Raw genomic sequence first — 22408 nt, forward strand, 5'->3', positions numbered from 1 at the left:
CTAATAAAATAATATTGACATATGTCTGAAATATAATTTAAGTATAGCTGTGTAGTATTGTTTAGTTATGTATATATATAGTCAACTTTTTCTTTCTTATCCATAATCTCTTTTATTAGTCATTTTAAATATTAAAGCAAGAGTAGAAAATAATGATCCACTGTAGACTTAAATCTAAAAATAATCAAGAAAAAAAAGAAAAAAAAGAGGATTCAACTCAATGACATTTTTTCCCAGAATAATAACAAATAAATATTTATATTATATTATTAAATTTATTTAATATTATTCTTTACATAAAATACAATTAAAATCTTATAACTATAAATATATATCAATATGATTACAATAACATTAACATCATCACTGATATCAGAGATCTAGGAGACTCACTTAAATAATGCTGTTAATTATTTTTAAAATATAAATGTAATACAATTATTGAGCACGTTGTTTGAACAACATAAAATAGTCTCCAGTTTTAGGAACTTTCATTATTCTTAGCAAAAATTGATAAAATATAACTCAAAAGTTTAATCTGTATCAGAAAGTTTTTCTTCCTCACTATCTGTATCCATAATAGCAAGAGATGTATACACGCCTTTTTTTTTATCATATTTTGAAAAATCTTCCAGCACCAAGTGTTCAGATAGTTCACTATTGCTCACACTTCTTGTATATTGTACTCTACCGCTCACTATATTTAAAGATGTTATTGAATAAGGTTCAAAATATTTCATTTGATCTTCAAGTTTATTGTCAAAACCTGCTGATGCTTCTCTTCTTTTAAAGCTAGGAATTGGAGCTATTTGTGACAATGAATCTGATTGTGAAAACACATTTTGATCTTCAGGGAATGACTGACCTAGCTAAATATATAAAGGGTTAATTAAATGTTTATAATCAAATTAATAATATCTTATCTTACTTGTCCACTTATATCTTGTGAAGTAACACTACCTTTTTGAGAGGCTGGTAGTTTGCACACCAATGTATTACTTTTATGTTTTTTTTTAGTATGTTTAGAAAATCGTCTTACTTTACGAGTCATTTCAAATGCTTTTACCGAGATGGTAGAATCGCATGAATGACTACGAGATTCTACAGAAACTTTACTGTAACTCATACTGTAACTAATTTCAGAATCTGAATGCATGTATGAAGATGATAATGAAAGTTGTTCTTCACCAGTTAAAGCTCCACGCCTTCGTATAAACTTAGGTAATGCTGCTGCCCAAGTAGAACTTATATTGTCTGTTAGATTACTGTTTAATCCAAATACTAGACCTGAAAAAAATAACTATGAGTACTGTTATATATATTTTATATGATTACTTATGTAAATAAACAGTATACAGTTTAATTTTAAATGTATACAATATCTTTAATATATTAAATTACCATCTGAACAAATCAACATAATTAAAACTAAAAGTTTTGTAACCTTTTACTTATAGGATTTAAATAAAATTTAATTTTTATTAAGAAAAAAAATATGTATTGTTTTCATTTATTTATCTTTAAGAACCAGTTGCTTAGTCATTATTATTTTTTTTTATAAAAAAAAATTTCAGAATTTTTTTTTTAACCATTTATGATTAATTTACCAAAGGGATCTTCTTTTGAAAATGTAACAGTAAAATCATCACTATTAAGTTGATGTCTCTTTGCAAAAGCACTAGCAATCAATTTATGTTTATTATACTTAGAAGAGTCTTCATTTCTTTGTTCATGACCCCTCCATTTCTTTAACCTAAAAATTAAATTTATTAAAATTGAATAAATAATAACAATGAGAATACACACCAACGAATTAAACATTCACACCATGCATTCCCAATTTGATTTGTCCATACCCAAAACGACATTAGAATTCCATTTCCAAATAAAACTAATATAGATAGTTGTTTTTTTGATACACTTGGTCTGAATTCAATATGACAACTCCCTACATCAGTATCTGGTATAATACTAAGTTTGCAACTGAAAAATGTTTTATTTTTATTTTTTTATTGTTTACTATTCATGAAGTATAAATATCATTAATTTAAAAATGAAAACAAGAATACATTTTTTATTTCAACTTTATTATACTTACACAATATATTTTCTTAGACTATCTTTCCATAAATTATCATAATAGTATTCATTTATATAACATATGAACATTGATGAAACAAATACAATGGTTAATATCATGAACAATATCACTTTAATGGCTGCAGAATGAATCTTAGATTTGGCTTGTTTAGAAATAACTTGTGTACTTTCTTTCTTTAAAGCCAAAAGTCCAAACAATACACGAATCAAGTAAAATAGTCCAATAACAACAGATATAAATACTGGTATAATAACAAATACAATTCTATATATTTTATTATTGATACCAACAAAACAAGTACCAGTTACACTGTCACCATCAATCTCTCCAAGTACCATAACGATCACACAAAATACTAATGGTATAGACCATGCTAATAAATGGAAATAGCCTCCTTTTTTATCAACTTTATCTTGAATTTTTCCTGAAATTAAAACATATCACTTTTATTTTAAACTTAATAATAAAAAATAAAAAACTTACCAAATGATTGAAATGTTGTATGCAGGGAGTAAGTAAATATAACAAACCAAATAAACGCAGCAATCAAGAAGTAGTACGAGAAAACAAAGTTTATAACACATGAAAGATCTTCATCGCTAATTTAACAAAATATATTTTATTTTACTTTATAAAATAGTTCTAAAGTATATAAAAATTTAAAAAGTTTTACCTAGGTTCTGAAATTTTTCTAGCTCCATTTTTCCTACAAACAATATCATCTCTTGCTCCAGACCAAAACTGAGATAACCATCCAAAACATATGAACAAAAAACATATATTTATGTAGAGTATTACAATATTAGGATATCGATTTAAGGATTGCCATTCAATTGTGAAAGTCAGCTGAAAACAAAATTAGAATTAGTGATAAATTTTTAAGATTGTAAATCAATTATTGACGTACAATAGCAAATATATTGCAAAAAGCAGTTATTGTAGCAGTCCAAGCAATTAGATTATGTATTTGTCGATGTTCATCCATTGAAAACAAAGGATCATAACATTGAAGATCACAGCCTTCAAAATTAGGATAATGGTATACTTCAGGTCTATAAGTTTGCACAAGTGGCGACTCACAATGACCACCACTTGAGTTGAATTTTAAATCATGCAAATCATTCTGCAAAATGTATTAACCATTAATAATGATTTTATTAAAACTTATTAAACATATTAAATAATAATTTACTTTGCATGGTTTTGGAGGATAGATTGTCTCATTTTCACAATTAAATTCCACTGGCCAAGAATTTTCAATTTTCAATATTTGACAGTGATTTTCAATAAGTTTGCACATTTCCTAGACCAATTATTATGTATTCTTAATTTTATAATGTATACTTAATATTGATTAATTCTAAATTATATATATATTATTAAACGTATGGCATTAACAAAATGCTTAATACAAATTATTTTTTATAAGTATAGTATATCCATATACTGATTTTATATTTGGTTTACCTGTGGTGGTAAATATAAACTGTTATTTTCACAATGAGGCATGTATAGTGCACACAAAAGTGGTTGGATAGCTGCCCAACATTTTGGAACTTTTTTGAGTCCTTGCCAATTGTGCAACCTCTCCTAATAATAATAATTCAATTATGGTAAAAATTATATAGCCTACAAAACAAAAACAGAAATGCATACTTACTTGGGCTTCTTCAAGAGTATCAGCATCTAAAACAAGATCTGTAGAAATGGAAGTGTAAGGTAATTTCACACCTAAACATAATATCGAATGATTCATTTCCATACATCTTGACTGCGTTTTTTCGCAGTATTGCAATTTATTTTTTGATTTTAATAAGCTCAGTACTTGAGGAGATAAAAACCACAGTAATTGTAGGATAATTAAAGTACAATAATTTATTTGTTTCATCTGAAAAATAACAAAGGATTATATATAATTGATAATTGATTCGATAAATCATAACATATAGATTTTTCATAATGCTTAATGGTTATGTGTATATACATGTACTTACTCGGTTACCATTCATTATTGTTTTAAATTTCTATAAAAAAATAATTTATTTTTTGGTAATAGGCATTGGGTCCTTAACCGCGCTTTCAACTACATAGCCAGTAAAAAAATTAAAATAATTATAATCAAGCCACGTACGGAGAGTGCGTCGGGGATCATACGGATGATAGTATACAAAATTCGTTCATACTGATTTTAGAAAGAATGATATCTAAGAGAAAACAGGAGACTGGTCTGGATGGCGTCTCGACGAGCATGGACTGTGGATTGTATATTATTATAGAATACGATTGTGTTTGTAATACCATAATGGCGGGCAACGATATGACGACATGCGGGCACGGGGAAAATGGTCGGGGTTGAGCAGGAGACCACGTGTGTGGTCTCATGCGCACGCACGAGCAAAAAAAAATAAACTCAACAGGATGGAATGTGTGGGCGACGTAGGGAGGGGATAAGACACCCGGACAATGTGACGAAGGTTGCCGAACGTAAACTTCTCGATGAGTATAACTACAGTGAATTCTAGTATTTCGGTATAATGGAATATAATATCAGTAATCACGAAACAAAAGTTCAGTACTCTTTCTATTATCTTGTTATTTCATTTTTTACTTCTTCAGTGGTCTATCGATGGTATAAGTATTAACCATATAACTTCACTCGTATTTTTTCTTATATCATAGGTATTACGATTAAGTATATACGTACATAAGTATAGTAAACCACGGTTAGTATTGTTTATATGAATATCATATTGTGTGTTGTTAGATACTCGTAATATTCGTTTTAGTAGCAAGAAATTACTCATGATCATAAATTAGGTATATCGGTTCCGGTTAATTTATAATAAAATTGAAGTGATTTGTAATTTGTGTGTCACAACTACGACCACTATTAGCTGAAATTCAGCGGTTCCCAAACTTTTACAATCACGGAACCCTTAAAAAAATAGTTTGTGTTTCGCGGAACCCTAATGCCTTTCTAATTCCAATTCTAAAATTTCTAAAAAAAAAAAAAACTAATAATCTAAAAAATGTTTTTAATGATACCATTAATATTGTTAATGATCATTTTTTATTAAAATTAGTTTAAAACACAATTTTTTTTAAATATTATAAAATAATATTTTTTCCGAGTATAATATAAAATAAGTTTCTCGATAATTATATGCATCCGGCGGAACCCTTAGCATTGTCCCACGGAACCCTAAGGTTCCGCGGAACACACTTTGGGAAACGCTAGGCTAAATCATGATTAATTTCAGATGAAATTTACTGTATTATAATTTGTTTTGTGGTATAAACTTTGCACTGCAATGAGTAACAATTTTAATGATTACATGATTTTAATAATTAGGTACATTCTTTCTAATATGCTGGTGGCTCAACGTAATTTAATGTTACCTATCTATATTTATGTTTGAAATGTTTTTTGTTAGTATTTTGGCACCAGTTATTGGGTAGACATTTTCCAAAATATTTACAATCTTATGGATTTATTCATAATAATTTAAAATTAAGTAGGTACGACATTTATCGGAGTATATACTGTTCAATTATTTAATTAATAATAATATATAATTAAAACAAAGATTCATATACTTGCACAACAATGCCTGGGTCATTTCTTACGGTTTTGATGTTCAGCCATTTCTACACCTTGATATAAATTTTACTAGTCCACTATAGTTAAGCTTGATATTTTTGTAAACTTTTATGCTTGCGTCAATTTTTTTTAAATATTCAACAAATAAGTTTTACAATATCACACAAATTCAAACCACTATAGAATACTTAGCTACTACTTACATTTTTTATTTTTATCCTTAAACATTAAAAAATTATTTTTATTGTGTATTGAGTTCAATTTTTTGTATCCTTTTTGGTACATTGCAAATACTTAGTTTTCCGAATATTTCTTTATGAATCCTGCCTTCTACTATTTTTTCGGAACATTTTTTAATTCAGTATCACAAATTGTTTGGTTTTTAATTTTATAATTTGTTTATTGGTTAATAAATTACGTGTTTAAAATTATATAACCAATTAAAACAAATTTTTAATGATAATTAAATACATTTTAGTATCAATTGATAAATGAACTGATCATATATAAGCCTATTCATACAAGTATTATTAAGTTAAATAGTTTTATACAGGGTCCGGAAAAAAAACCTCCCGTATTTAGAGCTTACGCTGTGTGAGTTGTGGTGTTGGTACAACTATGAAGGAGGTATCGATCGATAGCGGTGTACGTGCCATTTTTAGTAGGCGTAATGGCGTAGACTGGTTAACATCGTGCTTTTGTTGTAGAGGAGTATATCCATAATGGTGATTCTACGATTTCTACTCAGCGAGCATTTTGCATCCGGTTCAAACTTGGCCGACATGATTCTGTTCGGGATAGAAAAATGCTCGTTTAGGTGTCCAACTTTAGAGCAACGGGTTCTGCACTGAAGAAAAAACCACCTGGCCGACCTTTGACCATAACAACACCGGAAAATGTCGCACGTGTGAGGGCGTCCATCCAGAAATTTCCAAGGCGTTCAGCAGTTAAACATGCAGCTTCCCTGGGACTTTCTGATAGGAGTGTAAGAAGAATCTTGCACAGAGATCTTCATATGCACCCATACAAAATGATGATTACTAAAGCACTAAGTGAGAGAGATTTTGAAACTCGTAGAGCGGTGTGTGAAGACATTCTTCAGAATATTCCAGCTGGTAATATTTTGATTTCGTCAGATGAGGCCCATTTCCACTTTTATGGTATTGTTAATAAACAAAATTACCGCTACTGGGCAGTAGAAAATCCTCAAGAACTTCATCAACGGCCACTTCACAGCCCATATGTGACAGTTTGGTGTGCAGTATCTGATTTTGGTGTGTTAGGTCCGTATTTTTTTGAAGAAAATGGACTATAAGTAACGGTTAATTCGGATCGGTATTGACAGAAGTTATGTTCAAAACAAAGTAATAATTGTATTTAATGTAAAGTGGCATATTATGTGTAATTCAAAAATAAAAGAATTTGTTCTGTATCTTTGTTTATTAATTTGCAATTACTTTTTGAAATATGGGAGGTTTTTTTGCCGGACCCTGTAGTTTAATTATATACCAAATAATACTTAAATATGTATACCTATTTTTATACCTATTACATACTTTAATACTTATATGGTATAAGTTCTTATACATTTCTATCAAATATTAATCCAAAGGTTCCCAATCTTTTTATTAATTCGGCACCCAGTTACCTGACATATACGCAATTTATTTATTTATATTTACTAATAAGGTGTTAGGCCCATTATTTTTATGGTTAACACCTCTCTTAAAATGTCCAAACCTAAACGGTCGCTGCCATCACCAATCCAAACAGAACATAAAAAATCTAGATCCTTCGTCTCGTCAAATAAATTCGCTGTCTTGGCGAATGAAGAGGATAACGAAATCAATCTCGACACCTCTTGTGTTACTTCAAATATAATCGACGATTCTATTACTATTAACATTCAGCAGGACAACTCCAGGGCTCCGCCAATATATATTAAAAACATAATCAACTACCTACTCCGCTTTCAAAAATGCGTTGGTACAAATTACCGACCCAGACGGGTTTACCTGTAAGTCTACGTCTTCATTTTTAATCATTCGCCCTCATGGTCCGTCTTCTGTTTAATGCAATATCTAGTAAAGCATTTAATGGAAACCGATTCCTGTTTTCACATCTTCATGCCCCCAATATATCGATCATATAAGGTCATAATAAGAAATCTTCATCACTCAAGACTCATCTTAAATATTTCTGACGCACTCTCAGAATTGGGTTACTCCACCAGACGAATCACAAACGTTATCAAAAACGGCAATCTGTGCCCGCTATTTCTCGTGGAACTAAAACCCAACACCAACAACAAAGATATTCTAAATTTGTCCTCAATTTTGCATACCAAAATCAAAGTTGAACTACCCTATAGGACTAACAGTGATCCACCCCTATGTATAAACTACCAGAACTATGGTCACACAGCAAACTATTGCCATCATCTTCCACGTTGCGTCAAGTGTGGGGGCGACTACTCCACAGGCACTTGGCACTAAGGATAAAGACAGTCCAGCTAAATGCGCTCTTTGCACATCCAACTACAGAGGTTGCCCATCATTTAAAGCACTTCTCAAACGCAGCAAATCTTTTCATTCAAAACCACAAAATCCGAATACTGTACTCTCGTCTCATCAACCTAAAATTCCCCCTCCTCACCTTCCCAAAGTTTCTTTCGCCACCGTTGCCGATTCCAACACTATCCCATTACCTAATAGCCACACTAGCGATAAGTCATTGGCTAAATTTATTTCTGTACTTTCCTCATTAATTAATCCTCTAATTACGCTTCTTACAGCTATTTTAAACGAACAATTTATTCCATGTCCATTCTCTATCACCTCATTAGCAATATTATAATAATTTTAATTGTATACGCAATCTATATCTCTTTATTCTAATTGTTTTCGATTCATTATATATTATTATACTGTTTACCTAACATACTAATATTGAATCTGTTCGGTATTATTTGTTATTTTAATTTTTAATTGGATTGTGTTTATCATAATCTACATTCTTATGCTGTCCCACCCCCTGAATTTTCATCTGTAGGCGCCCTTGCTAGTACCTGATAAGTAATGGCGGTTTATCCCAAAGATGGGCTTGTGTGCAAAATTAAAAAAAGGCCCCCCTTCATTTTTTTATTTTAATTAATGTAGGTATAGATATATAAATTCAAATTTAAAGTAAGAACTTTTATTCTAAAATTATAAAATCTTATGCAAATCCAGTGGCGTAGCTAGGATTTTCTGAAGGGGGGTGTTAGTTATAAATATTAAGTATTATACATAATACGTACAAACTAAAACTTTTATTTTAATTAATTAATATGTATATCTAATATCTGTAATCAGTGGCGTATTTACGAGGGGTTATCTGGGTGATATATCCGGTGGCTACTAATTGCGTCCCGTGGTAAAAATTTCTTCCGAATTGCGGCTCGAGTTTTTTTTTTTGGGCTGCATACGAATTGCGGCCCGAAATTTAAAATTAAATTAATTTATATATGTAAATTTAAATTTAAAAAGCTTCATTTTCCTTCGTGTTTTTATACAGAATTAGGACTGTCTGCAGCATCAGTAGATACTGCAGGTAGGTTAAAAATGATGTTTTGTTTTTATTTAAACATTTTGGCACCGGTAAAAACATATATGATATTTCTAAAGGTTAAAAAGTTTTTTTAACTTTAAAATCTGATATTAAAATGTTTTTTTTTTATTAAAAAATTACAGCACTGATAAATACGTTTATGATATTTATTGAAGTTAAAAATGTTAGTATAATTTAGTAAAATTCTTAGGTATTATGGCACAAGTAAAAAACTTGTATGATAGTATTTGTATAAATTCAATATTGTCAATTTGGTTTTCTTCTAACCGTTTCATAGTATTTTTAATAAATGTTTCTTTTTCAATTATATTTGTTCTGCGAGTATTTAAGTGAGTGCTTCTTAATTTTATATAGGTATCCTTCTGTACATTTTTCAGAACATCGATGAATATACAAATATTAGGATGAGCACTGTAGAACAAAGCGTTGAATTTCGAATGAAAAGCTTCACAACTATTAGTAGTGCGCATAGTAGACGCCGAGTATTCTGCCATAAAAAAGGGGGGAAATTGGACTCGTTTGAAATGTATGTTTCCAATATATAATCAACAAATATTTCTACTTTTTCATTTCTTGGTTGACTAACCATTATGTAATCTGTAAAAAAGTCACTCACATCATTCGAATTTAAAAACGGTAAACCAAAAGAGTATTTTAAAAATTTACCGATTTCGGTATTTTTTTTATACTCACTATTTAGCCAATTGTCTGTATTTTTCGTCACTAGCTTTGGGCTAAGTGAAATCGGCATCCTTTTAAACTAATAAAAGGCCAAACTTTTAATAGAGCTAAATGAATCGCCATTTCAAAATCAGCAAAAACTGTTTTTGGTGAAAATGTTATGTTGAGTTTGCTACATTCAGATATGATGTGCATAAAACTCCTTTTCATATGTTTTAATTTCTTTATTGGGAAGTATAAAAATAAGAGTGGTAAATAATAACCATTTTGTAAACCATGAACTATAAACATTTGGGTAAATAATTTCGGACAACTTTTAAAGGTCCCATCTACAAAAATTGTATCAACTTTACTCAAAAATTTTAAGTTTCAGTAGAAAATAATAAAATGTTTGATGTGTTGTCATTTACAAGTAAAAAATTTTCGTTACGATTTGTAATTAATAAATGACTCATATTAATGAGAGAGATGTGTAATTCATTCAAGTCCACAGGTAACTTTGGCTAATATATGATCGAGCATGGTGAATATTTTTTCTTATTAATGTTAAATCGTATGTTGTCAAAGTGTTTATGTCTTGTGTAAGGTGGCTATGAATAATTTTACATGACTTCTCATTAATATCATCAACAGCTTTACGTTTCATTTGATTACTTATAGTCTGCCTATTTAATGTTTCAACACACATCTTTTTCGTGGTTTTCGTGATTTAAAACTTTTTTAATAATTACGTTATTATTTAAATGAATATATGCTTTACAAGTCTTTTTAGTACAGCAATATCGATCAATATCATTTTTTAAATTTTTATGGAAACGAAATTTATATCCATCGATTACATATATACTACGATTTTTTTCACTTAACATTTCACTCCAAATCTCAACATTCGACATTATAAATAAATTAAAATAGAACAGCACAGAAAAGCGACAGAACGTTCTTAGCAGTAGTAAAGCGGAGACTAAAATATATTTATTGATATCTACGTTTTACTGGATTATATTTTATCAGTCAAGATTAAATTATCTAGAGTTAGAAAACCCGGGTCGCAACTCGTCTGTACCCAAAATAAACTCTGTCCGCAATTCGGATTAAACCTTTTTTCGTTGGTATTTTTGGGACGCAATTAGTATGCAGCCGATATATCCCCCCCAGAACTTTTTTTTTTATTCATTTCACTTTTCTTATTTTTCTTTTAATGCTTGAGCCGTAAGTCCATATTGGATTCTTAGTATTTCTTAGTATTCCATCAGTCCGTTATCAATAGAAGTTAATAATAAACATAGACAGTTGTAGACAATATAATTATTATTAGTTTCAAGAAAATCATGAACATTAGATAATTATGATGAATTATTATTATTATTATAGTTTAATATCCTAATGTTCATAGTTAGTTTATATATATATATATTAATCAATTAATTATATCTGTGATTATTTAATTTATACTATATTAACGATAGTGCGTAAACCATGTGTTCAGTGTTCACATTTGCTCTCAGTCCTTTCGTGTTATCGTGTCTCGTTTAAAATTAACCGATCGGTGAACAGAATTTTAACGGTCACGGTCAAGGATTATGATGTACAGTTCTCACTACCGGTCACAATCGGTCAAGTTATATCTACACGTTGCCACAAAGTGTACAAAAGTGTTCAAAAAACAATCAAAACAATGGATATGACCGAGATTAGCGCGGCGGTTGGCTCTTCACACTAGGCGGTCTCGATCAAAAAGCTCGTGATCGCGGCAGTCTGGATCGTGCATTGACCGGTCAAGACTTGATCGGACCTGACCGTGATCGATAGTGTGTACGATGCCGTTGGATTACGTACTATCGATTAGAGATGGAAAGTTTAGTTCATTTCTGTGAATAGTTCATTAGTTCACAGTTCATTCAAGTAAATAGTTCAAATGAATTATTCATAATTTCAAGTAGTTCACTAATTTTATTGATCATACTGATATTGTTTGAAAATGAACCATTCGTTTTATCACTCTTAATACAGCAGTACACAGTTTAGTAGTAGTTCACACTACTTATAGACAATTAAGTATTTGTTATCTAATTGTAAAAATCTATTTACCATTTACAGGATTCGAACAACGAACCACAGAGAATTTATAAAGAAGTTCGCGAACTATTTAATTTATACAATGCTACCAATTTTTTTTTTGAACTGTGAACTATTAAGTTATAGGTACTGAAATAGTTCAGAATAGTTCATCAAAGTGAATAGTTCAAATGAACTATTCTTTCACGAACTTAACATCTCTACTATCGATGTTGACTTGACCGTAATCGGATCGTGACCGGACCGAACCGGTTAAGCTAGTGTGAATCGAGCTTAAAATACGACGGTCTATCAGCGACAAGGCGATAACAAAATACCACGGGAAACAGATTGCATAATATAATAACATATTCTATTCACACATATCAGACGGTGACGTATCCGATTAGAGACAGTCAAGTCATCGACGATTTTGACTGATCAGTCAAGTGTATTTCACACATATCAGTCGCCGAGAACGGTCAGTTCCAAGAAATCGGGTCAGTTGTGTTTGTTGTACCAAACACGCGTTTACACATAACGTATTAAATATTTTTTATTTAATTTAATAATATTAAAATTACATTGTGAATATGGCAGATTTCACTGACGAAGAATTATCTATTATCACAATCATTTTGGATGAGGAAACCGAAGAAACGAAAGTGGGTGCATGAGATATGGCAAAAAAGAGTTCTTGACACTATATATGACCATATATTTTGAATTTGAAAGATCGTACAGCACTTCATAGTGTCGAACACATTCGATGAGTTGTTCATCATCCATTTCGCCTACAATTCTCGTCCGTTAAAACAAAAAATATCGTTAATGATAATTCAAAAGTTCTCGGATCTGTGACTGAACGGATACTGACGGATCGGATTCGAATAAAAAAACTAATGAGTGTAGATGACGCAATATAAATTTAGCGAAACGTTACTTTCCATAACTGAGACTGACCCGACTTCCCGGAACTGATCCGTTTCGTGACTGATATGTGTGAATAGACCTTTGTCACCGTCACAGAAGTTCAGTACATCATAGAAATACAATATCTATATATTTTATAAAAATTATATACTGATATCAGAAAGAGAAAATAAGAATCATTTATAATTGTAAACAATTTTTTTATTTTTTCGTAAATAACGTATCTTTATTTTTTTTTTTTTTTTTGTGGAACGTTAAGCAGTAATGGCCCCTCCCAAGTCGAGGACCATAGGAGCAAATTGGGGGGGCTAATCCCCCCGAACAGCCCTAGCCCCCCAAAAATCTACAAATTTAAAATGTTATAATATTATAAATGTGTACAGTTTTTTTTTTTTATATATTTATATAATATTATATATTATGAGACGGCCATATTAATTATAAAATAAAAATTATCACTGGTATTGTAGAATTAAATGTTTAATATTAGTTTGATCCTATATTTTTAGGAATTATTATTAAATTGTTTTATTATTGCTATTACGTCATGATTGCGATTGTATATTATACTAAATGTATATTTAGGTACCTACTTCATAATAAATAATTACATAAGATACTCTTTACTAAACGTACGATGCCAGTAATAGGCGATAAGCCCACATGAAAACTCTGTCGAATAATTGATTTCAAATTAATTAATACTATTGTTACAAACATGAAAAAAAATTTTCCACTGAAAGCCTTAAAATGGCAACAGTAGTTGATCATTTTATGAAGTTAAATTATGATGATAGCGTTTTTTTCATTGAAAATTATAAAGTAAGGATAAATTATTAACATAAGATGTATTCAATTTAATATAAAAATAATTTATTTTCTTTTAGGAGTTATTCAATATTGACTTAAATGCTCTGAAAAGTGAAATGATGGTGGTAAAAATTGTGTCCTTCGATCAAGCATAGAATTACAGATTGATTTTGATAAAATAAAAGAAGGGATACAATTTGAAATTTATCCAAATTTGTACACTTAGTTGAAAATGGCTCTTTCAATTCCTTTTACTTCAGCCACGTGTGAGCGTTCTTTCTCCACTATGAGAAGAATTAAAAATTGGATGCGCACATTGATGGACCAGGAGCGATTTTTCAGTTTGGCAATAATAAACATTGAAAAAGAAATATCAAATCAGCCTAAAGCTGAGGATATACTAATTGAGTGTGCTAAAACCAATAAAAGGTTAGAACTATAATTTGTTTTTATTTTGATTGATATTTATTTAGGTATAATAAAATAAATGAATAAATGTATTATTATGCTGTTACATTATGTTATTATAAGTCATACCCCCTACTTGAAATTTGTGGTAGGTCGACGGTAATAATGAAGAAAAAAAATGTAATCGGATAATGAAGTAATATTATAAGGCAAGATATGAATGGTGATTGGTGGGGGTGTGGGGGCAAAGCATTTCAAATGGCATTTGCACACATCGCACACATTTATGACACGCCTCTGTCAATAAGTAATAATTAAGTAAGTTTACAATCTTTGCTACTTTGATGTATGAATTATCTATGCAATTTAAATTTAAATAGTGGTATACGTATAATGGAAAAGATCCGTATTTTTTTTAATATTTCACTACGTCAAAGTTCTAAAATATTAGTATACAATTTATTTGGGGAGAGAATAAGTATTATAATTCAAATACATTTTATAAAACAAACTTTTCAGTGTGTTTGGTCAATAGGTAAAAATCCTTAGAATAAGTCCGGTTTTTAACATTAATTATATATTAATAAATAGTTAAATTGTAGGTATACTACTTTGTTATTACATTAAACGATTAAACACATGATATAACTATCTTTCATAAAATATTTTTAGGGTAATGTGAAATTATTTCATTTTATTTTTAACTTGAAATTACTTCACAATAATTTTCAAATCAAGTTCTAGTTGAGAACCTCTGTATTAATTAATTGCAAATTTTCTTGCTTCCAGTTTAATCATTAAAATTATCTTAAAATATTTGCCAAATGTCAATATGTTTTTTAATTTAAGAATGAACATATCCAAATTTAATAGTCTTCTTGCTACAAAATGAATCATATTGCATTACCCGCGATTACTAAAATTATAAGGATCATGGAACATAATTTTTAAAATGCCAAACATATGATTTGATAAAACATTAAAATAATAAGTTATGATAAGTTTTTCCTATAGAACTGTGATTAAAATGAATTTTTTGATTTTTATCAGAATATTTTATTTTCCATTAAATATTCAACACTTCATCAGTCATTTTTTTCTAAAAATACTTGAATCTAATTATTGCACCACAAACAGGTAATTAGAGTTTGATATAATAAACATTTTAAACTTACAACTATAGGCATATATATTATATACCTACGAGGAGTTATTTTATTTTAAATTTATTTAATAATTTAAAAATATTAAAGTTTTATTCTTTTAAATATTAATATTTTATTCTAATAGCCGTACAATTCAAAAAATATGTATTAAATATCTGTACAGTTAACATTGAAAATATTTATACTTATAAAAATGTATTTATTTTTATATCTATGCTTTATGATATAATACTGTAATATATAACTGCTGTTGTACTTATGTAGTATATAGGTACCACTATAAATATTATATGTTTCTTCAATAATACATTTTATATAATAAGAATTGCTCATTTACGAAAATGTTGATACTTTCCTGTTATATAAGACTACGGCTGTTATCAAAACTACCTCTGTTATGGCGGCTACCTGTAGATATTCGCCACACATCACAATCTTGTTATCATAGGCTACCTAAAATGGTACTTTCCTGATATATTTTTTAATAATATGTATTGTGGGAAAAAAAATTGAATAAAGAAAAAATTTAAATACAAAATACAATAAAAAAAATGAATTTTTTTGTTTTTAAAATTTCGGTGAGTTTACATTCTTTGGCATTTTGCTTCCACATGAATTCAGCTAAATATGATTTTAGATGATGACGCGCAGTGCCACGATGTTTTTTATTCTGCCATTTAGCTGATCCCCATAGACGTTCTACACTTTGAGTATGTGCTTCACTTTGTTGATCTACAAAGTTTTTGCTGTGATTTACTGTAAAATGTTTAAAACCCACTTTTTCAAGTTCACTAGAGTTGTATGCCCGCCAACAATCAGAATAAATTGTTGTTCCCTTTTTTTATATTTAATAATATTGCATTTAGGAGAGTAGACATGGTTCGATCAGGAACCTGGACCAAAAAACATTCCTTAGCTTCACGACATAGACCTCCAAAAATCCACTGTTGTGGAAGAATTCTGCATGTATTATTTTTGCGCTTGGAAAATAAGCTTTCGTGTATTTCGACAATTTTTCCTTGGTTCCTTGCCTCAATATTTAGAACATAAACTTCTCGCAAATAGTTATTCCAATCTATTACTGTATTTTTATTTATTTTCAAATTTTGTTCACACCCTTTTATTGAAGTTAACTCTTGACTCCAAGCAAAAATAAACCGCAAAACAGTAACAAATGGAAGACAATTGTGCTCAAACCAAGTTATTTCGGACACTTATCTTTTTTTGACAATTTTTAATATTATGCTTCCAAAATATCAACTTTCCGAAGTATAATTTAGCGTCATGACCATTCTTGCATTGTCTTTGCGTATGTAAAATACCGTGTTCGTGAAGCAGCTTTACTGCATCCTCTTCACTTTGAGGTAGAGAACACATGTCCATATCGTATTAATTAATTAATTAAAAAAAAAATTAGAAAAACACAACCAACGTAATTAACGAGAATACGAGATAGACGAGACGACTACAGCGAAATTACTGCAGAATAGTCTACTTTTATAAAAAGGTAATGATAGGTATATAATATAATAAATACAATCACAGCTTATGAATATCGTTCATATCAGCTGAGAATTGAGATAGGTCAAAAATTCCCTAAAATTCGCTAAAATAGGCAGGTTTAAAATTATGCCACATTATCCCGGTCGCGATAACGGAGGTAGTCGCGATAATAACTGTAGTCTTGTATAACAGAAAATTATCATTTTTGTAGTCTTAGATAACAGGATTGTGATGTGATCAAAAAACAAGGTAGTCTCGTATAACAGGAAAGTACCAAAATTTTAATCTATAAACAAGTTGTCCGCCCTACTATGACCTACGGAATACAGCTTTGGGAAACAACTAAAAAATCTAACAATCAAATATTTCAATCCTTTCAATCAATTTGCCTTCGCTTCATCACTAATGCTCCATGGTACGTCAGTACCTTCACTCAGACCTCAATATTCAAAACATACATACTCTAGCATCACATCACTATAAGCTACTCCATCAAAACACACTCAACCATTCCAATCGACTTACATCCAATTTTTCCTCCCTTCAAATCCCGGGTATCCCTTCACGCCGTCTAAAGTACAATTGGTCTATAGATCTGCTAAACTTATAAAAAAAAAAAAATTGCTCTTAGATAATTATTTATTATTATTATTATTATTATTATTATTATAATTATTAGTAATTATTACACTATTTTGTGTAAACTTTTCATGACAATGACTGGTAGGACGGTAGGACAATGTTCTATAACATATATGACAGGGGTCATCATATTTTTCATATTTCATATTTTTAGAGAGCCACTTTAGGAGTTTTTAAAATGTTCGGGGGCCATCAAAATTCAAAGCAAATATTTTTAATATATTAAAATACAAAAAAAAAATTGGCTAATTATATATCTTAAGTAGAGATGGGTCGAACTGATGTTTTCATAAACTCGAATCCGAACTCGAACATAATTTTTTTCTCGAACTTGTTGGTATTTTGAACTATTTTCGAACTTTCGATCTTTCGAACTTTGAAAAATTAAAGCATTTAAAAGTTAAAACTTAAAAATTTGAGTTTTAACTAACTAGGTATGACAAACTAAAAAGTTTAATATTATAATAGAAGTAAAATTATTAATTAATATTATTTAAAACTTATTTCTAATTACTATATAACTTGTTAGTTTTTAATTTATATTTTATTGTTCGAATTCAAACTTGCATTTTTCTCGAACTTCGAACTGTTCGAATTTCTTAAAATTCGAGGTGTTCGAGAGTTCGAAATATAGGAGAACCCATCCTTAATATTAAGTTATATAGGTACATTAAGTCTCGTAATGACGTTTAATATTGAAAACATTAAAAAACAGCCACGTTTGATGGTAAATCAAATACACTGACTTGGTTCCTAAGCTGTTCGGTAAATCAAACAAGTCTACTAAGGCAACAACTATCTGTTTTCAGACGATCACCTTTTCAAACTTTAATATATGCTTGCCAATATGTATATCTGTTTCGCCGATAAAAACCAATGTATTTTATTATCGGTTTTTACTTTTTTCCTTGTCTGCGGGCCTCCATTTGGTGATCCCTGTTCTATAGAGACTTAGGTCTTGTCAAATACTCAAATCGATTGAATTTAAAATTAATAATTATTTTATTATAATTATTTTTTTTTTGATGAATATTAATATACTATTTAAATTGTAATCAATGTAAGTACTTATAATATGAAGTAACTGTTTTTATAATTTTTTTTTATTTTTTTTTTTTAAATAGTGTTACATTATATTAATAAAAAATATTGTATATTACAGTTATACTATAAAAGTAATGTCAGTCATCTACTATACATATAGATTTAAAATGTTAAAGCCTGTTGTACAGCTATTATGCAGACATAAATCTTCATCAGCTTCTGCGAGTATCATTACTACATTCAAGACTGATAATTCATATAGAATAACACTTTCAGATCCAAAAACTAGGTACCTATATTTAAAATATACTAGTAAATAATACTAAACACGTATGTTACTAGAATATTATTTATAGTTGAATGTATTAAATAAAATACAGCATTATAGTTTTAAATAAATAATTATTTCATATTTTATTCTCTATATTTTTTTATAGTTACTTAAATGAAAACTAAAAATAATTATTCTTATTATTTTATCAATTAAAATAAAAGAAATTGTTCTGAAAAATTCCCTTTTAAATTAATTTATTTTTAAAATAATTTTTATGTTTTGGTTAATTACTACACCTCTATAATTACACCAAAAATATCAGTAAATTATTTTATTTATTTATAAAAAAGAATAATTTAGTATGTTAGTCTTCTATAATTTTAAATACCTACTAATAACTTCTTATATGCAAATTAATTTTATAAAATTCATTATATGATAGTCTTTAAACAATTCTCTGATATTTGATAATTTTAATTTTAATTGTATGCTTTTAATGCCTACTTAAAAATGTCTTATATTTTTTGACTTAATAAATAAATTCAAAAATGCATTTTAGAATATCATAAATGTAAGAGTAGGTATAAAGATAGAAAATATTACCTGATTTGAAAAATATAATTTTATCGTTTTGGAACTTGAGATTGAAAGATATATTTGTTATTAAAAATATTTTTATTTTTTTTTATAGAAATACATTATCTATTGCTCTGCTACAAAATTTAATTCAAGAAATACAAAATGCTGGAAATGATTCATCTATAAAAAGTATTGTACTTTGTGGTTCTGGACCAGTATTTTCTGCGGGTCATAACCTTAATGAGCTTGTAAGTTACTTTTGTTCTGGTAAAATACCTAAATAGTAAAATGACAGTATTTTAATTCTTAGTGAGGTACCTATTTTAATTAAATTATTATTAAATAATTTAAAATTAAATTAAAAAGATTGATAAAATAATAAAATAAAAATAAAATGAATAAAATAACAATATAATTGTTTTTGACTACAATCAAAAATAAGATATTGTGTTGGTTGCAAAATAATGTGTTACCTATTAATTATGAAGGAATGGTACAAATCATTTATGGCTATTTTGTACACCAAAATTCTAAAGATTTTCATAAATGTTTGTATTCATTCTTCTAATATTTTATACACAATACTTTAATCTGAAGCTTAATCATAGTTACCTAGTTTATAGCATTTTGAATAATACGGTTTCAACATTTTTTCTAGAGAATACCAGAAAATCAGAAAAATATATTCTCATTGGCTACAAAACTTATGAATATAATGATTGATTGTCCTATACCTATTATAGCATGTGTTGATGGAATAGCTGCAGCATCTGGTTGTCAATTGGTAGCAGCATCTGATATAGCAATTTGTACAAACCGCAGTTTTTTTTCAACTCCTGGGTAAGATATTTATTTCAATTATAAATTGGTAATACTCACAAAAGTTATAATAATATAAAATTCCCTAATTCTAGTATAAACCTTGGTTTGTTTTGTTCTACTCCAGGAATTCCTCTTAGTAGAGTTGTATCACAAAAAACTGCTTCTTATATGTTATTTACTGGAGCACCTATTAATGCAGAAGAAGCTCTAAGAACTGGTCTTGTTAGCAAGATTGTTCGTCCAGAAGAATTTGGTTAGTTTATTTATTAATTTTATTAATTTACTTTCAAACCTTTAAATGTATTTTTCAATTAATATTCTTTTTAGATGATGAAATTTCCAAGTTAACAACATTAATTGGTCAAAAAAGTCGAACAGTAATTACTTTAGGAAAGACATTTTTTTACAAACAAATTGATGAAAATGTTAAATTAGCTTACAAGTAACTATATTATATATTTTGATTGTTAACTTAAAGACAATTTATTTTATCTAAAAATAATTACCAGAAAAGGAGAACAAGTGATGCTTGAAAATTTGGAACTTGATGATTGCAAAGAAGGTTTGCAATCTTTTGTAGAAAAAAGAAAACCCAATTGGTAATATTTAAAACACATTTCTAATGAATATAATTGAAATATTATTAAATACATTTTTAGGTGATTGTATTGTCCTAAGAAGTTGATTTATCCTGATATCTGTGGAGTATGGATTAGATAAAAGTTACATTTTGAATTATTAATTGCACTTTGTAATTTAAATATGTAGATTTCCATTTAAAAAAAAAATAAATAAATTTTTTAAGTTTATATCAAACTAATAATTTGAATAAATTAATGTAAATTAATTAATAAAGATTAATAAATTAAATTTTCATAAATAAAAACTGCAATATAAAAATGTATTTTGTTTTGATTATAGAAAATTTTCTATTTTTAAGTTTTTACAATTTTTAGTCTATTAAATTAGAAACAACTTATTATGTACTATATCATGTTTCAACCAGATTTGACAAATGCAATGAATTTTGTTCTAATTAATAGCTATTTTAAATTAATATAAAAATATTTTACTATATTTCTATTAGTTAACATTTTTATTTTTTATTTTTACTTGAAATTAAAAACTTAACATTGTATTCTATTATTAAAAAAAATACCAAAATAGTCATTATGTGATTGTTTGATATCATAAGTCTTAATAGAGGTTAATTTGTTTTTTTTTTTTGTTATTTTTTATAGTATGTAAACATTTAATAATTTTACATTTATTTATTGATAATTATGTTATCAATAATAGCCTAATTACCAATTACCAATTAAATTACCAATTAAAAATACTTAATTGATTCAAAATGCTGTGTCAATAATTACCTACGATTTGGGCTGTTCATTGAATTATTTTTTTTTTAAACAAAGTTTTTTATATAGAGAGTTTACAAGAGCTATACAATTAAACTTATATACAAAAATTGATATATATATATATATTAATAGTCAATATTATTGTTGACAATTATTATATTTCAAGTCAATTCAGCGACTTTATTAGTGTGACATCATTAGAAAATAAAAAAATTATTCAACTATAAATTATTTAGGAACAAGGAAAGGAAATCATTTTCTTAATGTCAACAACGAAAAATTGGTTTCTTTTTTAAAAAAACTTTATAAGAACTGACATCTATATTATCTTTCATTATGGTTCAATATTTAAACTAGTCTATATTACTAGTATTATACCCAGATATTATTCCTTAGTCAATTACTTTGGTCCAAATCCTCAATACAATTGGCACCAGGTGAAGTTTGCCAGTGTTGTTTACCAACAAACCTGAAGCTGTTAAATTTTTTAGTTTGCTTACAAAACAAAACATTAAATTATAGGGTTTGTAAACAAAAATCTTAATAGACAGTGTATCAAAATAATACAGATATAATATATATAATATAAACATTTTTTCGTTCTATTTGGCTAAGTTGTCGAGCCCTTTCAAAATGGCAGACTAAAATTTTAGCGACCAAGAGTTTTCAATCTAATTTAATACATTTTGTGTTTAAATTTTTTTTTTTTTTTTTTTTTTATTAAGAAAATATTACAATCTGTATACATAATACAATAAGTAAAAATGTCTGAACAATATGTCACAACGCATGAATATCGTGCATGAAGAAGGA

At 28.2% G+C, this 22408-nt stretch overlaps 2 protein-coding genes across 5 annotated transcripts; one reads left to right on the forward strand and one right to left on the reverse strand.

Moving 5' to 3' along the window:
• Positions 1-347: 347 nt before the first annotated feature.
• Positions 348-4492, reverse strand: LOC112682223 (protein smoothened). 2 transcript variants are annotated; one of them, XM_025552738.1, is made up of 12 exons: positions 4096-4489; positions 3762-3989; positions 3569-3691; positions 3294-3404; positions 3009-3224; positions 2775-2947; positions 2585-2700; positions 2099-2525; positions 1807-1983; positions 1608-1753; positions 929-1287; positions 348-869 (listed from the first exon to the last, which is right to left on the reverse strand). In XM_025552738.1, the coding sequence occupies exons 1-12, from the start codon at positions 4108-4110 to the stop codon at positions 534-536; spliced, it is 2427 nt and encodes an 808-aa protein (XP_025408523.1). In that variant the 5' UTR covers positions 4111-4489; the 3' UTR covers positions 348-533. The 2 variants fall into 2 exon arrangements, with proteins under 2 accessions (XP_025408523.1, XP_025408524.1); XM_025552739.1 differs by having other exon boundaries at positions 716-865; positions 4096-4492.
• Positions 4493-4582: 90 nt separating this feature from the next.
• On the forward strand, positions 4583-21013 carry LOC112682224 (enoyl-CoA hydratase domain-containing protein 3, mitochondrial). 3 transcript variants are annotated; one of them, XM_025552740.1, is made up of 10 exons: positions 4583-4824; positions 13569-13805; positions 13871-14222; positions 18675-18845; positions 19522-19657; positions 20068-20249; positions 20324-20484; positions 20559-20673; positions 20741-20830; positions 20891-21013. In XM_025552740.1, the coding sequence occupies exons 3-10, from the start codon at positions 14026-14028 to the stop codon at positions 20892-20894; spliced, it is 1056 nt and encodes a 351-aa protein (XP_025408525.1). In that variant the 5' UTR covers positions 4583-4824; positions 13569-13805; positions 13871-14025; the 3' UTR covers positions 20895-21013. The 3 variants fall into 3 exon arrangements, with proteins under 3 accessions (XP_025408525.1, XP_025408526.1, XP_025408527.1); XM_025552741.1 differs by lacking the exons at positions 4583-4824; positions 13569-13805 and adding an exon at positions 14354-14519 and having other exon boundaries at positions 14130-14222; XM_025552742.1 differs by lacking the exons at positions 4583-4824; positions 13569-13805; positions 13871-14222 and adding an exon at positions 15236-15338.
• Positions 21014-22408: the final 1395 nt, after the last annotated feature.

This window comes from Sipha flava, unplaced genomic scaffold (genome assembly GCF_003268045.1).
Source record: "Sipha flava isolate LNK unplaced genomic scaffold, YSA_version1 200_pilon_pilon, whole genome shotgun sequence".
Taxonomy (NCBI): Eukaryota; Metazoa; Arthropoda; class Insecta; order Hemiptera; family Aphididae; genus Sipha; species Sipha flava.

Bases quoted from the DNA above. Each gene is read 5' to 3' on its own strand.
- LOC112682223 (XM_025552738.1), bottom strand. The intron at 3,692-3,761 runs GTAAGTATGCAT...TATTATTATTAG, and splicing joins ATACTCTTGAAGAAGCCCAA to GAGAGGTTGCACAATTGGCA. The intron at 2,948-3,008 runs GTACGTCAATAA...TTTTGTTTTCAG, and splicing joins TTTGCAATATATTTGCTATT to CTGACTTTCACAATTGAATG.
- LOC112682224 (XM_025552740.1), top strand. From the start codon at position 14,026: ATGGCTCTTTCAATTCCTTTTACTTCAGCCACGTGTGAGCGTTCTTTC. The intron at 20,485-20,558 runs GTTAGTTTATTT...TATTCTTTTTAG, and splicing joins TGTTCGTCCAGAAGAATTTG to ATGATGAAATTTCCAAGTTA. The intron at 20,674-20,740 runs GTAACTATATTA...AATAATTACCAG, and splicing joins AATGTTAAATTAGCTTACAA to AAAAGGAGAACAAGTGATGC.